This window comes from Panulirus ornatus, chromosome 16 (genome assembly GCF_036320965.1).
Source record: "Panulirus ornatus isolate Po-2019 chromosome 16, ASM3632096v1, whole genome shotgun sequence".
NCBI lineage: Eukaryota > Metazoa > Arthropoda > Malacostraca > Decapoda > Palinuridae > Panulirus > Panulirus ornatus.
The window spans coordinates 45,537,276-45,560,561 of NC_092239.1; the positions used below are offsets into that span (position 1 = coordinate 45,537,276).

Below are 23,286 nucleotides of genomic sequence, written 5' to 3' on the forward strand. Positions count from 1 at the left end.
TTACCTGTGGTAATGGTAGAATTTGTAATAGTGTTACCAGTGGTAATTGTAGTATTAGTAATAGTGTTACCGGTGGTAATGGTACTATTAGTAATAGTATCACCAGTGGTAATGGTAGTATATGTAATACTATTACCATGGTATTGGTGGTACTAGAAATAGTATTACCAATGTTAATGGTAGTATTAGTATCAGTGTTACCAGTTGCAATGGTAGTGTTAGTAGTGATACCAGTGGTGATGGTATTAGTAATATAGTTACCAGTGGTCATGGTAATATTCGTAATAATGCTACCACTGGTAATGGTAGTATTAGTAATATTGTTACCAGTGGTAATGGTAGTAGTGGTAATAGTGTTACCATTGGTAATGGTAGTTTTAGTAAGTGTTCCAGTGGTAATGGTGGTATTAGTAATAGAGTTGCCAGTGCTAATGGTAGTGTTAGTAATACCGTTACTAGTGGCAATGGTGGTATTAGTGATAGTTTTACCTGTGGTAATGGTAGCATTAGTTATAGTGTCATCAGTGGTAATGGTTGTACTAATAACAGTGTTACTAGTGGTAATAGTAGTATTGGCAATAGTGTTACTAGCGGTAATGGTAGTATTAGTAATAGTGTTATCAGTGATAATGGTAGTATTAGTAATAGTGTTACCATTGGTGGTATCAGTAATAGTGCTACCACGGTAATTGTGGTATTGGTATTAGTGTTAACACGGGTAATAGTAGTATTAGTAATAGTGTCACCAGTGGTAATGGTGGTACTCGTAATAGTGTTACCATTGGTAATGGTAGTATTTGTAAGTGTTACCAGTGGTAATGGTGTATTAGTAATAGTGTTACCAGTGGTGATGGAGGCATTACTAATAGTGTTACCGGCATTAATTGTGGTATTAGTAATGGACTTACCAATGGTAAAGGTGGTATTGGTGATAGTGTTACCAATCGTAATGGTGGTATTGATAATAGTGTTACCAGTGGTAATGGTGGTATTGGCAACAGTGTTAACATTGTTAATGGTGGTATTAGTAATTGTGTTACCAGTGGTAATGTTAGTACCAGTAATAGCGCTACCAGTGGTAATGGTGGTATTAGTAAGTGTTATCTCTGGTAATGGTGGTATGAGTAATAATGTTACTAGTGGTAATGGCGGTATTTGTAATAGTGTTTTCAGTGGTAATGGTGGTATTAGTAATAGTTTTTCCAGTGGTAATGGTGGTATTAGTAATAGTGTTACCAGTGGTAATGGTGGTATTCGTAATAGTGTTACAAGTGGTAAGTATTAGTAATAGTTTTACCAGCGGTAATGGTGGTATTGGTGGTAGTTTTACCAGTGGTAATGGTGGTATTAGTAATAGTGTTACCAGTGGTAATGGTGGTATTCGTAATAGTGTTACAGCTGTAAGTGTATTAGTAATAGTTTTACCAGCAGTAATGGTGGTATTGGAGGTAGTTTTACCAGTGGTAATGGTGGTATTAGTAACTGTTACCAGTCGTAATGGTGGTATTTTAAATAATGTTACCAGCGTTGATGGTTGTATTAGTAATAGTGTTACCAGTGTTAATTGTTGTATTAGTAATAGTGTTACTAGTGGTAAAGGTAACAGTGTTACGTCTGACGTACACTGGTGCTGAGATACAGAACGTCGTGTCATAAATATATTGTTATAACCAAATATCTATTTTGAACACAAATCATCTCTTATGAACGTTTTAACTAAATTATTTACACACAATCTATCAATCTATCTATCTATCTATCTATCTACTATCTATTATGCTACATTAAGAGTATGTTGACCTACAGAAGGTAGTTGAGGTACAAGACTTGAGTGTAGTAACCTCTGATCAACTGACGCCAAGTAAACATCTCACAGAAGCATTGATGATGAATCTCCTCCATCTAGATGATCATGATCACTTGTGATGATGAATCTCCTCCATCTAGATTATCATAATCACTTGTGATGATGAATCTCCTCCATCTAGATTATCATAATCACTTGTGATGATGAATCTCCTCCATCTAGATTATCATAATCACTTGTGATGATGAATCTCCTCCATCTAGATTATCATAATCACTCGTGATGATGAATCTCCTCCATCTAGATTATCATAATCACTTGTGATGATGAATCTCCTCCATCTAGATTATCATAATCACTTGTGATGATCTCCATCTGATATCATCCTTGTGATGATGAAACTCTCAGATTATTTATAATCATTGTGATGATGAATCTCCCTCAGTCTGATTATCATAATCACTTATGATGATGAATCTCCTCCAGCTTGATTATCATAATCACTTGTGATGATGAATCTCCTCCATCTAGATTATCATAATCACTTGTGATGATCATAATCACTTGTGATGATGAATCTCCTCCATCTAGATTATCATAATCACTTGTGATGATGAATCCTCCATCTAGATTATCATAATCACTTGTATGATGAATCTCCTCATCTAGATTATCATAATCACTTGTGATGATGAATCTCCTCCATCTAGATTATCATAATCACTTGTGATGATGAATCTCCTCCATCTAGATTATCATAATCACTTGTGATGATGAATCTCCTCCATCTAGATTATCATAATCACTTGTTATGATGAATCTCCTCCATCTAGATTATCATAATCACTTGTGATGATGAATCTCCTCCATCTAGATTATCATAATCACTTGTTATGATGAATCTCCTCCATCTAGATTATCATAATCACTATAATCACTTGTGATGATGAATCTCCTTCAACTTGATTATTATAATCTCTTGTGATGATGAATCTCCTCCACTTGATTATCATAATCTCTTGTGATGATGAATCTCCTTCAACTTGATTATCATAATCTCTTGTGATGATGAATCTCCTTCAACTTGATTATCATAATCTCTTGTGATGATGAATCTCCTTCAACTTGATTATTATAATCACTTGTGATGATGAATCTCCTTCAACTTGATTATTATAATCACTTGTGATGATGAATCTCCTTCAACTTGATTATCATAATCTCTTGTGATGATGAATCTCCTTCAACTTGATTATTATAATCTCTTGTGATGATGAATCTCCTTCAACTTGATTATTATAATCACTTGTGATGATGAATCTCTTCCAGCTTGATTATCATAATCTCTTGTGATGATGAATCTCCTTCAACTTGATTATATAATCACTTGTGATGATGAATCTCCTTCAACTTGATTATCATAATCATCTTGTGATGATGAATCTCCTCCATCTAGATTATCATAATCACTTGTGATGATGAATCTCCTTCACTTGATTATCATAATCTACTTGTGATGATGAATCTCCTCAACTTGATTATATAATCACTTGTGATGATGAATCTCCTCGCTTGATTATCATAATCTCTTGTGATGATGAATCTCCTTCAGCTTGATTATTATAATCACTTGTGATGATGAATCTCCTCCAGCTTGATTATCATAATCTCTTGTGATGATGAATCTCCTTCAACTTGATTATCATAATCTCTTGTGATGATGAATCTCCTTCAACTTGATTATATAATCTCTTGTGATGATGAATCTCCTTCAACTTGATTATTATAATCTCTTGTGATGATGAATCTCCTCACTTGATTATATAATCCTTGTGATGATGAATCTCCTCCAGCTTGATTATTATAATCACTTGTGATGATGAATCTCCTCCAACTTGATTATTATAATCACTTGTGATGATGAATCTCCTCACTTGATTATCATAATCCTTGTGATGATGAATCTCCTCACTTGATTATATAATCCTTGTGATGATGAATCTCCTAACTTGATTATCATAATCTCTTGTGATGATGAATCTCCTTCAACTTGATTATTATAATCTCTTGTGATGATGAATCTCCTTCAACTTGATTATCATAATCTCTTGTGATGATGAATCTCCTTCAACTTGATTATTATAATCATTGTGATGATGAATCTCCTTCAACTTGATTATTATAATCTCTTGTGATGATGAATCTCCTTCCAGCTTGATTATCATAATCTCTTGTGATGATGAATCTCCTTCAACTTGATTATCATAATCTCTTGTGATGATGAATCTCCTTCAACTTGATTATTATAATCACTTGTGATGATGAATCTCTTCCAGCTTGATTATCATAATCTCTTGTGATGATGAATCTCCTTCAACTTGATTATCGTATAATCTCAGTGATTATCTATCTTGTGATGATGAATCTCCTCACTTGATTATCATAATCATCTTGTGATGATGATCTCCTCAGCTTGATTATATAATACTTGATGATGAATCTCCTTCACTTGATTATTATAATCACTTGTGATGATGAATCTCCTCACTTGATTATATAATCCTTGTGATGATGAATCTCCTCACTTGATTATATAATCCTTGTGATGATGAATCTCCTCACTTGATTATATAATCTCTTGTGATGATGAATCTCCTCACTTGATTATCATAATCATTGTGATGATGAATCTCCTTCAACTTGATTATTATAATCACTTGTGATGATGAATCTCCTCACTGATTATTCATAATCACTGTGTGATGAATCTCCTTCACTTGATTATTATAATCATCTTGTGATGATGAATCTCCTCCACTTGATTATTATAATCACTGTGATGATGAATCCTCCTATTTCAGAACTTGATTATATAATCCTTGTGATGATGAATCTCCTCAACTTGATTATCATAATCCTTGTGATGATGAATCTCCTCAAGCTTGATTATCATAATCACTTGTGATGATGAATCTCCTCATCTTGATTATCATAATCACTTGTGATGATGAATCTCCTCACTTGATTATCATAATCACTTGTGATGATGAATCTCCTCCTCTGATTATCATAATCACTTGTGATGATGAATCTCCTTCATCTGATTATCATAATCACTTGTGATGATGAACTCCTCTCACTTAGATTATCATAATCACTTGTGATGATGAATCTCCTCCAGCTTGATTATTATAATCACTTGTGATGATGAATCTCCTCCATCTGATTATCATAATCACTTGTGATGATGAATCTCCTCCATCTAGATTATCATAATCACTTGTGATGATGAATCTCCTTCAACTTGATTATCATAATCTCTTGTGATGATGAATCTCCTTCAACTTGATTATTATAATCACTTGTGATGATGAATTCCTTCAACTTGATTATCATAATCACTTGTGATGATGAATCTCCTTCACTTGATTATCATAATCTCTTGTGATGATGAATCTCCTTCAACTTGATTATCATAATCACTTGTGATGATGAATCTCCTTCAACTTGATTATCATAATCTCTTGTGATGATGAATCTCCTTCAACTTGATTATTATAATCTCTTGTGATGATGAATCTCCTCCAGCTTGATTATTATAATCTCTTGTGATGATGAATCTCCTTCAACTTGATTATCATAATCTCTTGTGATGATGAATTCCTTCAACTTGATTATATAATCTTTAATGATGAATCTCCTTCAACTTGATAAACATAATCTCTTGTGAGGTGAATCTCTTCAAATTGATTTTATAATTTTCTTGTGATGAAAGAATCTCCTTTTAATTGATTATTATAATCTCTTGTGATGATGAATCTCCTTGTCACCTGTGGATTTTCAATTAATTTCCTTGTGATGATGAATCTCCTTCAACTTGTTTTTATAATCACTTTTTGATTTATGAATCTCCTTTTAACTTGAAAATTATTTATAATCTACTTGTTTTATAAATTAATTACTTGTATTTATTATACTTGGCCATTGTACAAAGGAAAGGGGATAGAGACTTGCTCAAATTACAAGGTATAAGTTTGATGAGTAGTTTCCTGGTAAATTATATGGGGGGTACTGATTGAAGAGGGTGAAGGCATGTACAGAGCATCATGAGTGGGGAAGCGCCCACCGTGTGGTATCAGAAGTGGTTTAAGGAATGTGTGGATCATGTGTTTGCTTTGAAGAATGTATGTGAGAATATTAGAAAAGCAAATGCGTTTGTATGTAGCATTTATGGATCTGGGAATGCATATGATAGAGTTGATAGAGATGCTCTGTGGACGGTATTAAGATAATATGGTGTGGGAGGCAAGTTGTTAGACGCAGTGCAAATGTTTTTATCGAGGATGTAAGGCATGTGAGACGTTGGAAGAAGAGGAAAGTGTGTGTGGTTCTCAGTGAATGTAGGTATTGCGGCAGGGGTGTGAGATGTCTCCATGGGTTGTTTAATTGTTTTATGGATTGGTTGTTAGGAGGTAAATCCAAGAGTTTTGGAAAGAGGGAAGTCTGAAGTCTGTTGGATGAGAGAGCTTGGGAATGTGAGTCAGTTGTTTGTTCGCTGATTAACAGCGCTGGTGGCGGATTCATGTGAGAAATGCAAGAAGCTTGGTACGGACGTTTGGTAAGTCAAATGTGTGGAGAGAGAACGTCATATACAGCTCGAGAGAATGTGGAATAAGCGCAAGGTTATTAGGTACAGTAGGGTTGAGGGTTCAGAAAATTGGGAGGAGAGTTTGAATGGAGAAAAATGGAGGAAGTGACAGTGTTTAGATATCTGGGAGTGGATCTGTCAGCGGATTGAACTTGGACGCGGAAGTGGCTCATAGGGTGGTGAGGGGCGAAAATTTTGGGAGCCTTGAAAACTGTGTGGACGTCGAGAAAACAATATCCCGGAAGCAAAATATGGGTCTGTTTGAAGAATAGGGTTTATCTCAAACAATGTTGTTATGTTGCGAGGCGTTGGGCTAATGATCTAGTTGTGCGCAGAGGTTGGATGTGCTGGAACTGAGATGCTTGCGGTACAAGAATATGCACGCTACACTAGGAAGTTAGTCTATGACCACGCTCTCAGAGAGAGTAAACGAGCAGCACCAAGGTCCCTAATTGAGCTGCTCGTGAAACAGAGAGACGAGCGTAGAGTGGCAGCAGAGATCACTCGAAACATGCGCGATGGAAGAAGTATAGCGACAGACAGCAGACGAGTGATGATGGAAGACATATGCACTCGACACAAGAAGAGAAAGTGTCACAAGCGTGTTATGACGATGCAGAACGAGTACGACCTATATATGAACTTTGAATTGATTGGACCCAAGAGGATATATTTGTCGGAGTGGAGTGGATACTAGAAGGCTGAGTACGATGGAAGATCTCCGCTGTTAGGCAATCCGCGTGGGAGACAAGCTGGCGTGAAAAGGATTTTGTGAGATCGGGGTCTGAACTGCAGGCGGTTGAAAAGGCGTGCACGAAAAAGCGGCCTTGGAGTGCTTGTGTAACACGACTAACACGATAAAATTAGACGGCAGTCCGAGGCATTGAAACGGGCCCAGTTGGAAGCGTCGGGGTGAACCATGGCAAGCAGTAGTCGAGAAATCCAAAACTATAGTCGAGACGTGGAAGTGTGTCCGTGTGTGTAGATAGTGCTCTCTTGGAAGCGGGGATGTTGTGGCACATTTGATACTCTTCGTCTGTTGTGTGAGTGAGTCGCTCTGTCTCACGCTATAACGTCAGCGAGAGAGACAAGTGATCGTACACATACGGATGTCTGAACTAAACGCACGACAAGCAACAATATCTCAACTGAGTAGAGTAGTTGAACAAGATATACGCTGCAAATGATGCTGACACACCGCAATCACTTGTATTATTAATCATATCATCAGATGAGTCGATAGCCAGCCCAATTCTAGCCGATGACATACACCTATAGACGCGAAACGATAGAGTATAGTAAGAGTAGAGTTCTAGACGCGTAAGTGTAGATAATACAATGCACACTACAGTGTATAGTAGGAATCTTACTCTCGTATTCATTTAGGTGATATAGTATTCTATATGACTATATATAGTGAAAGAGAAGAAAGAGGCATTCGGACGATTTTTGCAGGGAAAAATGCATTGAGTGGAGATGTATAAAAGAAAGAGACAGGAGGTCAAGAGAAAGGTGCAAGAGGTGAAAACATTGGCCAATATGAGAGTTGGGGTGAGAGTGAGAGAGTATCATTAAATTATTAGGGAGAATAAAAAGATGTTCTGAAGGAGGTAAATAAGTTCGAAAGCCCCGGGAGCAATTGGGAACTTCTGTGACGGGCGCAAAAGGGGAGGTGATAACAGTAGTGGTTGATGTGAGAAGGAGATGGAATGTGAGTATTTTTGAGGTTAGTGAATGAGTTTGATGATAGAGTGGCCGATATAGGGTGTTTTGGTCGAGGTGGAGAGCTAAGTGAGAGGGTTAGGGAAAAGATTTGTAACAGAGAAGAGGTATTAAAGCTTTGCGGAAGATGAAAGCGGCAAGGCAGCAGGTATGTGTGTGTGGTATTGCAGTGGGAATTAATTAAAAAAGGGGGTGACTGTATTGTATGACTGGTTACGCGCTGAGTGTGAAGTATGTGAATATTCATCTCTGAAAGATGATGTCGACTGATAAGTGCTGACGCGTGCTGAGAACGATGTGGTGATAGTGTAGGAATCTGGCGATCTCTGCATAGTTGTGTTCATATTGATTCTCTAACTAAGGCAGATGGATGAGATGCAGATCTCATCCGAAGTGACGTTTGATTCGCTAAACGCATAATAACCACGAGGTGTATAGAGTTAGTAATGTAAATGTGTGCTAGTATTCCCCGCCATGGTGAATATAAGTATTATGGCATAATCTCTGAGTGTAGAGTGATAGAATGTAGGGTGCTCTCGGCGTTCTCCGCGCGCTCAGAGCATCAGATTTAGGGAAGAGCGTGTGGATTCAGATGTGGTAGAGGATATTATTGCACTTTGTGTAAGCTTAATAGAATACATAGGGTGTGGATCAGGTGATAGTTTGCTTTTGAAGACATGTATGTGAGAAATACTTAGAAAAGGCCAAATGGATTTGTATGTAGCATTTATCGGATCTGGAGAAGGCATATGATAGAGTTGATAGAGATGCTCTGTGGAAGGTATTAAGAATATATGGTGTGGGAGGCAAGTTGTTAGAAGCAGTGAAAATTTTTTATCGAGGATGTAAGGCATGTGTACGTGTAGGAAGAGAGGAAAGTGATTGGTTCTCAGTGAATGTAGGTTTGCGGCAGGGGTGTGTGATGTCTCCATGGTTGTTTAATTTGTTTATGGATGGGGTTGTTAGGGAGGTAAATGCAAGAGTTTTGGAAAGAGGGGCAAGTATGAAGTCTGTTGGGGATGAGAGAGCTTGGGAAGTGAGTCAGTTGTTGTTCGCTGATGATACAGCGCTGGTGGCTGATTCATGTGAGAAACTGCAGAATCTGGTGACTGAGTTTGGTAAAGTGTGTGGAAGAAGAAAGTTACGAGTAAATGTGAATAAGAGCAAGGTTATTAGGTACAGTAGGGGTGAGGGTTAAGTCAATTGGGAGGTGAGTTTGAATGGAGAAAAACTGGAGGAAGTGAAGTGTTTTAGATATCTGGGAGTGGATCTGGCAGCGGATGGAACCATGGAAGCGGAAGTGGATCATAGGGTGGGAGAGGGGGCGAAAATTCTTGGGGCCTTGAAGAATGTGTGGAAGTCGAGAACATTATCTCGGAAAGCAAAAATGGGTATGTTTGAAGGAATAGTGGTTCCAACAATGTTGTATGGTTGCGAGGCGTGGGCTATGGATAGAGTTATGCGCAGGAGGATGGATGTGCTGGAAATGAGATGTTTGAGGACAATGTGTGGTGTGAGGTGGTTTGATCGAGTGAGTAGCGTAAGGGTAAGAAAGATGTGTGGAAATAAAAAGAGCGTGGTTGAGAGAGCAGAAGAGGGTGTTTTGAAGTGGTTTGGGCACATGGAGAGGATGAGTGAGGAAAGATTGACCAAGAGGATATATGTGTCGGAGGTGGAGGGAGCAAGGAGAAGAGGGAGACCAAATTGGAGGTGGAAAGATGGAGTGAAAAAGATTTTGTGTGATCGGGGCCTGAACATGCAGGAGGGTGAAAGGAGGGCAAGGAATAGAGTGAATTGGAGCGATGTGGTATACCGGGGTTGACGTGCTGTCAGTGGATTGAATCAAGGCATGTGAAGCGTCTAGGGTAAACCATGGAAAGCTGTGTAGGCATGTATATTTGCGTGTGTGGACGTATGTATATACATGTGTATGGGGGGGGTTGGGCCATTTCTTTCGTCTGTTTCCTTGCGCTACCTCGCAAACGCGGGAGACAGCGACAAAGTATAAAAAAAAAAAAAAATAAGCTCTCTCTTCCCAAGCTCTCTCATCCCCAACAGACTTCATACTTGCCCCTCTTTCCAAAACTCTTACATTCACCTCCCTAACAACCCCATCCATAAACAAATTAAACAACCATGGAGACATCACACACCCCTGCCGCAAACCTACATTCACTGAGAACCAATCACTTTCCTCTCTTCCTACACGTACACATGCCTTACATCCTCGATAAAAACTTTTCACTGCTTCTAACAACTTGCCTCGCACAACATATATTCTTAATACCTTCCACAGAGCATCTCTATCAACTCTATCATATGCCTTCTCCAGATTCATAAATGCTACATACAAATCCATTTGCTTTTCTAAGTATTTCTCACACACATTATTCAAAGCAAACACCTGATCCACACATCCTCTACCACTTCTGAAACCACACTGCTCTTCCCCAATCTGATGCCCTGTACATGCCTTCACCCTCTCAATCAATACCCTCCCATATAATTTACCAGGAATTCTCAACAGACTTATACCTCTGTAATTTGAGCACTCACTCTTATCCTCTTTGCCTTTGTACAATGGCACTATGCACGCATTCCGCCAATCCTCAGGCACCTCACCATGAGTCATACATACATTAAATAACCTTACCAACCAGTGAACAATACAGTCACCCCCTTTTTTAATAAATTCCACTGCAATACCATCCAAACTGCTGCCTTGCCGGCTTTCATCTTCCGCAAAGCTTTTACTACCTCTTCTCTGTTTACCAAATCATTTTCCCTAACCTTCTCACTTTGCACACCATCTCGACCAAAACACCCTATATCTGCCACTCTATCATCAAACACATTCAACAAACCTTCAAAATACTCACTCCATCTCCTTCTCACATCACCACTACTTGTTATCACCTCCCCATTTGCGCCCTTCACTGAAGTTCCCATTTGCTCCCTTGTCTTACGCACTTTATTTACCTCCTTCCAGAACATCTTTTTATTCTCCCTAAAATTTAATGATACTCTCTCACCCCAACTCTCATTTACCCTTTTTTCACCTCTTGCACCTTTCCCTTGACCTCCTGTCTCTTTCTTTTATACGTCTCCCACTCAACTGCATTTTTTCCCTGCAAAAACCGTCCAAATGCCTCTCTCTTCTCTTTCACTAATACTCTTACTTGTTCATCCCACCACTCACTACCTTTTCTAATCAACCCACCACCCACTCTTCTCATGCCACAAGCATCTTTTGCGCAATCCATCACTGATTCCCTAAATACTTATATATATATATATATATATATATATGTATATATATATATATATATATATATATATATATATATATATATATATATATATATATATATATATATATATATATATATATAATATATATATGTATATATATATATATATATATGTATATTATATTATTTTATATATATATATATATATATATATATATATATATATAATATATATATATATATATATATATATTATATATATATATATATACAAGATAATGATCAGACATCCCTCCAGTTGCACCTCTCAGCACATTAACATCCAAAAGTCTCTCTTTCGCGCGCCTGTCAATTAACACGTAATCCAATAACGCTCTCTGGCCACCTCTCCTACTTACATAAGTATACTTATGTATATCTCGCTTTTTAACCCAGGTATTCCCAATCATTAGTCCTTTTTCAGCACATAAATCTACAAGTTCTTCACCATTTCCATTTACAACACTGAACACCCCATGCATGCCAATTATTCCCTCAACTGCCACATTACTCACCTTTGCATTCAAATCACCCATCACTATAACCCGGTCTCGTGCATCAAAACCACTAACACACTCATTCAGCTGCTCCCAAAACACTTGCCTCTCATGATCTTTCTTCTCATGCCCAGGGGCATATGCACCAATAATCACCCATCTCTCTCCATCAACTTTCAGTTTTACCCATATTAATCGAGAATTTACTTTCTTACATTCTATCATTACTCCCACAACTCCTGTTTCAGGAGTATTGCTACTCTTTCCCTTTCTCTTGTCTTCTCACTAACCCGTGACTTTACTCCCAAGACCTTCCCAAACCACTCTTCCCCTTTACCCTTGAGCTTCGTTTCACTCAGAGCCAAAACATCCAGGTTCCTTTCCTCAAACATACTACCTATCTCTCCTTTTTTCACATCTTGGTTAAATCCACACACATTTAGGCACCCCAATCTGAGCCTTCGAGGAGGATGAGCACTCCCCGCGTGACTCCTTCTTCTGTTTCCCATTTTAGAAAGTTAAAAATGTACAAGGAGGGGAGGATTTCTGACCCCCCGCTCCCGTCCTCTCTAGTCGCTTTCTACGACACGCGAGGAATGCGTGGGAAGTATTCTTTCATCCCTATCCCCAGGGATAATATATATATATATATATATATATATATATATATATATATATATATATATATATATATATATATATATATATATATATATATACACATACACACACATACGCATGTACACACACACACACACATACATATATATACATATGAAAAATGTAAGGAACAATTTAGAAAACTGAAACGTCTAGCTTGAAATGAAATGAAAAATGATTGTCACATACTGGTTCAACCTCTGGCTATACGTTTGTGAATCAAGAACCATTGCAACACAAACCTCGCCAGGTGGTAGAGTGTCCCGCAGTGTATCGAGACAGACTTCCCCAGAACTTTTTTAAAGGGGAAGTAAATGTTTATAGTTGTGTTACTGGAGCGATAGTTTTCATACATGGTGCTTTGACAAGAAAATAGTGAAATTGGAAAAAAAAATGTAGCTTAGACATTGAAGCTTATTGATACAGTGGTTAAATTGATGAGAAATACTGTTGACGTTTTTGTAAATAAATTATGCATTTCCTTTTTCCATATATATATATATATATATATATATATATATATATATATATATATATATATAATATATATATATATATATATATATTTTTTTTTTTCTTTTCAAACTATTCGCCATTTCCCGCGTTAGCGAGGTAGCGTTAAGAACACAGGACTGGGTCATTTTTGGAATATCCTCACCTGGCCCCCTTCTCTGTTCCTTCTTTTGGAAAATTAAAAAAAAAAAAAACGAGAGGGGAGGATTTCCAGCCCCCCGCTCCCTCTCCTTTTAGTCGCCTTCTACGACACGCAGGGAATACGTGGGAAGTATTCTTAATCCCCTATCCCCAGGGATAGGGGATTAAGAATACGTATGTATATACATGTGTATGGGGGTGGGTTGGGCCATTTCTTTCGTCTGTTTCCTTGCGCTACCTCGCAAACGCGGGAGACAGCGACAGAGCAAAAAAAAAGAAAGAAAATATATATATATATATATATATATAATATATATATATATATATATATATATATATATATATATATATATATATATATATATACATATATATATATATACATATATATATATATATATATATATATATATATATATATATATATATATATATATATATATATATATATATGTATATATATATATATATATAAATATATATATATATATATATATATATATATATATATATATATATATGTATGTATTTAGGGAATCAGTGATGGATTGCGCAAAAGATGCTTGTGGCATGAGAAGAGTGGGAGATGGGTTGATTAAAAAGGGTAGTGAGTGATGGGATGAAGAAGTATGATTATTAGTGAAACAGAAGAGACAGGCATTTGGACGATTTTTGCAGGGAAAAAATGCAATTGAGTGGGAGATGTATAAAAGAAAGAGACAGGAGGTCAAGAGAAAGGTGCAAGAGGAGATGAAAAAAAGGGCAAATGAGAGTTGGGGTGAGAGAGTATCATTAAATTTTAGGGAGAATAAAAAGATGTTCTGGAAGGAGGTAAATAAAGTGCGTAAGACAAGGGAGCAAATAGGAACTTCAGTGAAGGGCGCAAATGGGGAGGTGATAACAAGTAGTGGTGATGTGAGAAGGAGATGGAGTGAGTATTTTGAAGGTTTGTTGAATGTGTTTGATGATAGAGTGGCAGATATAGGGTGTTTTGGTCGAGGTGGTGTGCAAAGTGAGAGGGTTAGGGAAAATGATTTGGTAAACAGAGAAGAGGTAGTAAAAGCTTTGCGGAAGATGAAAGCCGGCAAGGCAGCAGGTTTGGATGGTATTGCAGTGGAATTTATTAAAAAAGAGGGTGACTGTATTATTGACTGGTTGGTAAGGTTATTTAATGTATGTATGACTCATGGTGAGGTGCCTGAGGATTGGCGGAATTCGTGCATAGCGCCATTGTACAAAGGCAAAGGGGATAAGAGTGAGTGCTCAAATTACAGAGGTATAAGTTTGTTGAGTATTCCTGGTAAATTATATGGGAGGATATTGATTGAGAGGGTGAAGGCATGTACAGAGCATCAGACTGGGGAAGAGCAGTGTGGTTTCAGAAGTGGTAGAGGATGTGTGGATCAGGTGTTTGCTTTGAAGTATGTATGTGAGAAATACTTAGAAAAGCAAATGGATTTGTATGTAGCATTTATGGATCTGGAGAAGGCATATGATAGAGTTGATAGAGATGCTCTGTGGAAGGTATTAAGAATATATGGTGTGGGAGGCAAGTTGTTAGAAGCAGTGAAAAGTTTTTATCGAGGATGTAAGGAATGTGTACGTGTAGGAAGAGAGGAAAGTGATTGGTTCTCAGTGAATGTAGGTTTGCGGCAGGGGTGTGTGATGTCTCCATGTTTGTTTAATTTGTTTATGGATGGTGTTGTTAGGGAGGTGAATGCAAGAGTTTTGGAAAGAGGGGCAAGTATGAAGTCTGTTGGGGATGAGAGAGCTTGTGAAATGAGTCAGCTGTTGTTCGCTGATGATACAGCGCTTGTGGCTGATTCATGTGAGAAACTGCAGAAGCTGGTGAATGAGTTTAGTAAAGTGTGTGAAAGAAGAAAGTTAAGAGTAAATGTGAATAAGAGCAAGGTTATTAGGTACAGTAGGGTTGAGGGTCAAGTCAATTGGGAGGTGAGTTTGAATGGAGAAAAACTGGAGGAAGTGAAGTGTTTTAGATATCTGGGAGTGGATCTGGCAGCGGATGGAACCATGGAAGCGGAAGTGGATCATAGGGTGGCGGAGGGGGCGAAAATTCTGGGAGCCTTGAAGAATGTGTGGAAGTTGAGAACATTATCTCGTAAAGTAAAAATGGGTATGTTTGAAGGAATAGTGGTTCCAACAATGTTGTATGGTTGCGAGACGTGGGCTATGGATAGAGTTGTGCGCAGGAGGATGGATATGCTGGAAATGAGATGTTTGAGGACAATGTGTGGTGTGAGGTGGTTTGATCGAGTAAGTAACGTAAGGGTAAGAGAGATGTGTGGAAATAAAAAGAGCGTGGTTGGGAGAGCAGAAGAGGGTGTTTTGAAATGGTTCGGGCACATGGAGAGAATGAGTGAGGAAAGATTGACCAAGAGAATATATGTGTCGGAGGTGGAGGGAACGAGGAGAAGAGGGAGACCAAATTGGAGGTGGAAAGATGGAGTGAAAAAGATTTTGTGTGATCGGGGCCTGAACATGCAGGAGGGTGAAAGGAGAGCAAGGAATAGAGTGAATTGGAGCGATGTGGTATACCGGGTTGACGTGCTGTCAGTGGATTGAATCAAGGCATGTGAAGCGTCTGGGGTAAACCATGGAAAGCTGTGTAGGTATGTATATTTGCGTGTGTGGACGTATGTATATACATGTGTATGGGGGTGGGTTGGGCCATTTCTTTCGTCTGTTTCCTTGCGCTACCTCGCAAACGCGGGAGACAGCGACAAAGCAAAAAAAAAAAAAAAAAAAAAATATATATATATATATATATATATATATATATATATATATATATATATATATATATATATAATATATATATATATATATATATATATATACATTAACGATTTTCATATGGGAATAACCAACGACTTAAGTATAGTTGCCGTTGATATAGAAATAGGGCCCGTGATTGACTCAGATGAAAATTCAGTGAATTTGTTGAGGGACTTTGATAGATTATCAGAATGGGCGGGTACATGGAAAACGAAACTCAACATAAATGAATGCACTACATGCAGTGTGAGGAAAGACAGGAACTCTAATTACAAACTGGACAGTATTACCATTGGTAAAACAGAATGCGAGAGAGATTTCGGGGTACTGGTGAGCAAGGATCTTAAGCCGCGGCAACAACGTACAAAAGCGTGTAATTAGACTAATTGGGCGTTAGGGTTCATCAATTGAACCGTCAGCAACAAAACCTCTAGAATATCATTACAACTTCGTCTTACGTTGGTGAGACCACATTTGGATTATGCGGTATATTTCTGGGCTCCATACCATGCGTTGACATAAATTGTTTAGAAAAAGTACAATGGCGAATTCCAAAAATGATCCCTGGAATTAGAAACCTCAATTAGGAAAAAGATTAAAAAGGCTAAATTTATACTCACTTAAGAGGAGGATGGCTTGAGCGGATATGATTGAAGTTTTTGAACTGGATTAAGTGCATTAATATAGGTAACTTGAATAAAGTTCTTAGAATGGCGCCACTGGAAAGGACAAGAAATAATGGATTTGAATTAGAAAAAATAGGTTCATATCGGATGTGGGTAGATATTGGTTCAGAAATAGGGTAGTAGATTTATGGAGCAAGCTGCCAGCTACATTAGCGGAAGCTAGGTCTATAAGAAACTTTAAACGAAGGTTGGATGTGTTTATGGGTTCAGGCCGTTGATTGTAGGGTAGACAGACACAGGACTTGCCTAGCATGGGCCAATAGACCTTTTGTAGTGTTCTAACTTTTTATGTTCTTATGTAAGTTATTTGGTCTAAAAAAAAAATGCTTTCACAGATCGCTGCATATCCTGCACTTGCATCTGCTGCGACAAATGACACTTACTATAGAAGCATATAACATTACCATTATTCCTCTCATTTCCCACAACAGAGGAGTATGGAACACAGACGAGCATACTGGCCAACCTCTGTGTCTGACCGAGCAAGGTTCGTGTGGATGTGGGTGGATGGCACCTCCGTTAGGGATATCTCGGTGAAAACGGGTGCCAGCATGACTACTGTGTATAGGTGGATACGACGGTGGAGAAACGAGGGAAATATCTACTCAAGACATCGCGTTCGCAGACACGACGACCTTCTCATATATAACGATAGAGCGATGGTTCATGCCTCTGTATACACACCTCCCAGAGCCTCCCTATATGCTAGTTATGGTCCACAGACACCCCGCATGCCCTCAGATATTCAGCGTCGTTTTGAAGAGAAAGACTGGCCGTACTTCCACAATCCCAGCACCGAGTGCTTAAATCTATATACCGGAAATGACAACTATGGAACTACTCAGAGAAATTATAGTATCAACCGCCCAAAAGAAAATGTAAATGAATGAAGAAGGGAAACATTTTATACCATAGTCTGGGGGAAGCATTTATCGTGGGGAAGATAGATATGATTTGACAAAACTATAGTTTCCATAGATGGATAACTGAATAGCCTTTATGATGATTTCGTGTCCAAGGTGAACCCATGTATCTCACTTTGCATTCAGGACCATAGATATAGCTTTTCAACATAAGTGTCGACCATGTCTCCAGTCCCTATTACAATAGTTTCAATCTGTATATTGAAAGATCTGGGAGACTGTGTTAGTCTCCATATTGTTGTCAGTGGAATTGTTTCGTGAATGTCTCTCTCAACATGTTTACCAAATGGCGTCCTAGCTACGTGTCTTCGTTGTATGTCAACTGACTTACATTTCTTTCTTATATCTCCCTTAATGATGTGATTATTACACAAAAGTGCGCTTGGGAACTTATGTTTGATATATATATATATATATATATATATATATATATATATATATATATATATATATATATATATATATATGTATATTATTTGTTTATCAATTTACTTCGCTTTGTCGCTGTCTCCCGCGATACCGAGGTAGCGCAAGGAAATGGACGAAAGAATGGCCAAACCCACCCACATACACATGTATATACATACACGTCCACACACGCAAATATACATATCTATACATCCCAACGTATACATGTATATACACACGGAGTCATATACATATATACACGTGTACATACTTCATACTGTCTGCCTTTATTCATTTCCATCGCCAACTCGCCACACATGTAATAACATCCCCCTCCCCCCTCATGTGTGTGAGGTAATGCTAGGAAAGACAACAAAGGCCCTATTCGTTCACACTCAGTCTCTAGCTGTCATGTAATAATGCACCGAAACCACAGCTCCCTTTCCACATCCAGGCCCCGCTCAACTTTCCATGGTTTACCACAGACGCTTCACATGCCCTGGTTCAATCCATTGACAGCACGTCGGCCCCGGTATAACATATCGTTCCAGTTCACTCTATTCCTTGCACGCCTTTCACCTCCTGCATGTTCAGGCCCCGATCAATCAAAATCTTTTTCACTCCATCTTTCCACCTCCAATTTGGTCTCCCACTTCTCGTTCCCTTCACCTCCGACTCATATATCCTCTTGGTCAATCTTTCCTCACTCATTCTCTCCATTTGACCAAACCATTTCAAAACACCCTCTTCGGCTCTTTCAACCACACTCTTTTTATTACCTCACATCTCTCTTACCCTATTATTACTTACTCGATCAAACCAGCTCACACCACATATTGTCCTCAAACATCTCATTTCCAGCACATCCACCCTCCTGCTCACAACTATATCCATAGCCCAAGCATCGCAACCATACAACATTGTTGGAACCACTATTCCTTCAAACATACCCATTTTTGCTTTCCAAGAAAATGTTTTCAAATTCCACACACTCTTCAACGCTCCCACATATTTCGCCCCCTCCCCCACAATAAGATTCACTTCCGCTTCCATGGTTCCATCCGCTGCCATATCCACTCCCAGATATCGAAAACACTTTACTTCCTCCAGTTTTTTTCCATTCAAACTTACCTCCCAATTGACTTGTGCCGCAACCTTACTGTACCTAATAACCTTGCTCTTATTCACATTTACTATCAACTTTCTTCTCTCACACACTTTACCAAACTCAATCACCAGCTTCTGCAGTTTCTCACATGAATCAGCCACCAGCGCTGTATCATCAGCGAACAACAACTGATTAACTTCCCACACTCTCTCATCCACAACAGACTGCATACTTGCCCTTCTTTCCAAAACTCTTGCATTCACCTCCCTAACAACCCCATCCATATACAAATCAAACAAAAATGGAGACATCACAAACCCCTGACACAAACCTACATTCACTAAGAACCAATCACTTTCTTCTCTTCATACACGTACACATGCCTTACATCCTCGATAAAAACTTTTCACTGCTTCTAACAACTTGCATCCCATACCTTATATTCTTAATACATTCTACAGATTATCTCTATCATATGCCTTCTCCAGATCCATAAATGCTACAAAAAATCCATTTACTTTTCTAAGTATTTCTCACATGCATTCTTCAAAGCAAACACCTGATGAACACATCCTCTTCCACTTCTGAAATCACACTACTCTTCCACAATCTGATGCTCTGTACATGCCTTCACCTTCTCAATCAATACCCTCCCATATAATTTCCCATGAATACTCAATAAACTTATACCTCTGTAATTTGCACACGCACCTTTGTCCCCTTTGCCTTTGTACAATGGCACTATGCAGGCATTCCACCTACCCTCAGGTACCTCACCATGAGTCATACATACATTAAATAACCTTACCAACCAGTCAACAATACAGACACCCCCTTTTTTAATATATTCCGCAGCAATACCGTCCAACCCTGCTGCCTTGCCGGCTTTCATCTTCCGTAAAGCTTTTACTATCTCTTCTATGTTTACCAAATCAATTTCTCTAACCCTCTCACTTTGCACACCACCTCGACCAAAACACCCTATATCTGCCACTCTATCATCAAACACATTCAACAAACCATCAAATCACTCACTCCATCTTCTCACATCACAACTACTTGTTATCACCTCCCCATTAGCCCCCTTTACTGAGGCTCCCATTTGTTCCCTTGTCGTACGCACATCCAGGCCCCACAGAACTTTCCATGATTTACCCCAGAAGCTTCACATACCCTGGTTCAATCCATTGACAGCACGTCGACCCCGGTATACCAAATCGTTCCAATTCACTCTATTCCTTGCACGCCTTTCATCCTCCTGCATTTTCTGGGTCCGATCGCTCAAAATCTTTTTCACTCCATCTTTCCACCTCTAATTTGGTCTTCCACCTCTCGTTCCCTTAACCTCTGACACATATATCCTCTTTGTCAATCTTTCCTCACTCATTCTCTCCATGTGACCAGACCATTTCAAAACACCCTCCTCTGCTCTCTCAACCATACTCTTTTTATTACCACACATCTTTCTTACCCAATTATTACTTACTCGATCAAGCCACCTCACACCACATATTGTCCTCAAACATCCCATTTCCTGCATATCCACCCTCCTCCGCACAACTCTATGTATAGCCCACGCCTCGCAACCATAAAACAATGTTGGAACTATTCCTTCAAATATGCCCATTTTTCCTTGCCTAGATAAGGTTATCGACTTCCACACATTCTTCAACGCTCCCAGAACTTTCGCCCCCTCCCCCACCCTATGATTCACTTCCGCTTCCATGGTTCTATTCGCTGACAAATCCACTCCCAGATATCTAAAACACTTCACTTCCTCCAGTTTTTCTCCATTCAAACTTACTTCCCAATTGACTAGTCCCTCAATCCTTCTATACCTAATAACCTTGCTCTTATTCACATTTACTCTCATCTTTCTTCTTTCACACACTTTACTAAACTCAGTCACCAGTTTCTCCAGTTTCTCACACGAATCAGCCACCAGCGCTGTATCATCAGCAAACAACAACTGACTCACTTTTCAAGCTCTCCCATCCACAACAGACTGCACATTTACACCTCTTTCCAAAACTCTGGCATTTACCTCCCTAACAACCCCATCCATAAACAAATTAAACATCCATGGAGACATCACACGACCACTGCCGCAAACCTACATTCACTGAGAAACAATCGCTTTCCCCTCTTCCAACACGTACACTTTTCACTGCTTCTAACAACTTGCCTCCCACACCATATCTGTTTAATTCCTTCCACAGAGCACCTCTACCAACTCTATCATATGCCTTCTCCAGATCCATAGATGCTACATAAAAAGCCATTTGCTTTTCTAAGTATTTCTCACATGCATTCTTCAAAGCAAACCTCAGATCCACACATCCTCTACCACTTCTGAAACCACAATCCCCTTTCCCAATCTGAATCTCTGTACATGCCTTCACCCTCTCAATCAATACCCTCCCATATAATCTACCAGGAATACTCAACAAACTATGTAATTTGAGCACTCACTTCTATCCCCTTTGCCTTTGTACAATGGCATTATGCAAGCATTCCGCCAATCCTCAGGCACCTCACCATGAGTCATACATACATTAGATAACCTTACCAACCAATCAACAATTCAGTCATCCCTTTTTTTAATAAATTCCACTGCAATACCATCCAAACCCGGGGCCTTCCCGGCTTTCATCTGCGGCAAAGCTTTTACTACCTCTATTCTGTTTCCCAAATCATTTTACCTAACCCTCTCACTTTGCACACCACCTCGAGGAAAACACCCTATATCTGCACTCTATCATCAAACACATTCAACAAACCATCAAATCACTCACTCCATCTTCTCACATCACCACTACTTGGTATCACCTCCCCATTAGCCCCCTTCACTGAAGTTCCCATTTGTTTCCCTGTCTTAAGCACTTTATTTACCTCCTTCAAAAAAAAATCTTTTAATTTTCCCTGAAATTTTATAATACTCTCTCACCCCAACTCTCATTTGCCTTCTTTTTCACCTCTTGCACCTTTCTCTTGACCTTCTGCTTCTTCCTTTTACACATCTCCCAGTCATTTGCATTATTTCCCCGTAAAAATCGTCCAAATGCCTCTCTCTTCTCCTTCACTAATAATCCTACTTCTTCATCCCACCACTCACTAACCTTTCTAATCTGCCCACCTCCCACGTTTGTCATGCCACAAGCATCTTTGGCGCAAGCCATCAGTGCTTCCCTAAATAGATCCTATTCCTCCTCCACTCCCCTTACATCCTTTGTTCCCACCTTTTTCCATTCTGTGCTCAGTCTCTTCTGAGCCTTCCTCGCACAAGTCTCTTTCCCAAGCTCACTTACTCTCACCACTCTCTTCACCCCAACATTCTCTCTTCTTTTCTGAAACCTCTACAAATCACCTTCACCTCCACAAGATAATGATCAGATATCCCTCCAGTTGCAACTCTCAGCACATTTATATCCAAAAGTCTCTCTTTCGCGTGCCTATCAATTAATACGTAATCCAATAACGCTCTCTGGCCATCTCTACTACTTACATACGTATACTTATGTATATCTCTCTTTTCAAACCAGGTATTCCAAATCACCAGTCCTTTTTCAGCACATAAATCTACAAGCTCTTCACCATTTCCATTTACAACATTGAACATTCCATGTACACCAATATGTAAGATCTGGAAGACCGAGCTACTCTGCATATTGTTGTCAGCGGGGGCTGGAAACCCTCCCCTCCATGCATTTGAACTCTCTAAAAGGGGAAGCAGAAGAAGGAGTCACGCGGGGAGTGCTCATCCTCCTCGAAAGCTCAGATTGGGGTGCCTAAATGTTTGTGGATGTACCCAAGATAAGAAGAAAGGAGAGCTAGGTAGTATGATTGAGGAAAGAAACCTGGATTTTTTGGCTCTGAGTGAAACGAAGCTCAAGGGTAAAGAGGAAGAGTGGTTTGGGAATGTCTTGAGAGTAAAGTCAGGGGATAGTGAGAGGACAAGAGCAAGGGAAGGAGTAGCACTATTCGAAACAGGAGTGGTGGGAGTATGTGAGGGAGTGTAGGAAGGAAACTCTAGATTGATATGGGTAAAGCTGAAGGTGGATGGAGAGAGATGGGTGATTATTGGTGC

At 39.0% G+C, this 23,286-nt stretch overlaps 2 protein-coding genes across 2 annotated transcripts in view; both read left to right on the forward strand.

Moving 5' to 3' along the window:
- LOC139753925 (probable glutamate receptor) overlaps positions 1 to 23,286 on the forward strand; it is a 311,686-nt gene that overhangs the window by 138,954 nt on the left and 149,446 nt on the right. The gene's annotated exons all lie outside the window — the stretch shown is intronic.
- Positions 1 to 23,286, forward strand: part of LOC139754291 (uncharacterized) — a 78,221-nt gene that overhangs the window by 4,685 nt on the left and 50,250 nt on the right. The window contains exon 2 of the mRNA XM_071671673.1: positions 920 to 1,093. Coding sequence (XP_071527774.1) covers positions 920 to 1,093 — 174 coding nt within the window. The remainder of the gene's footprint in view (positions 1 to 919; positions 1,094 to 23,286) is intronic.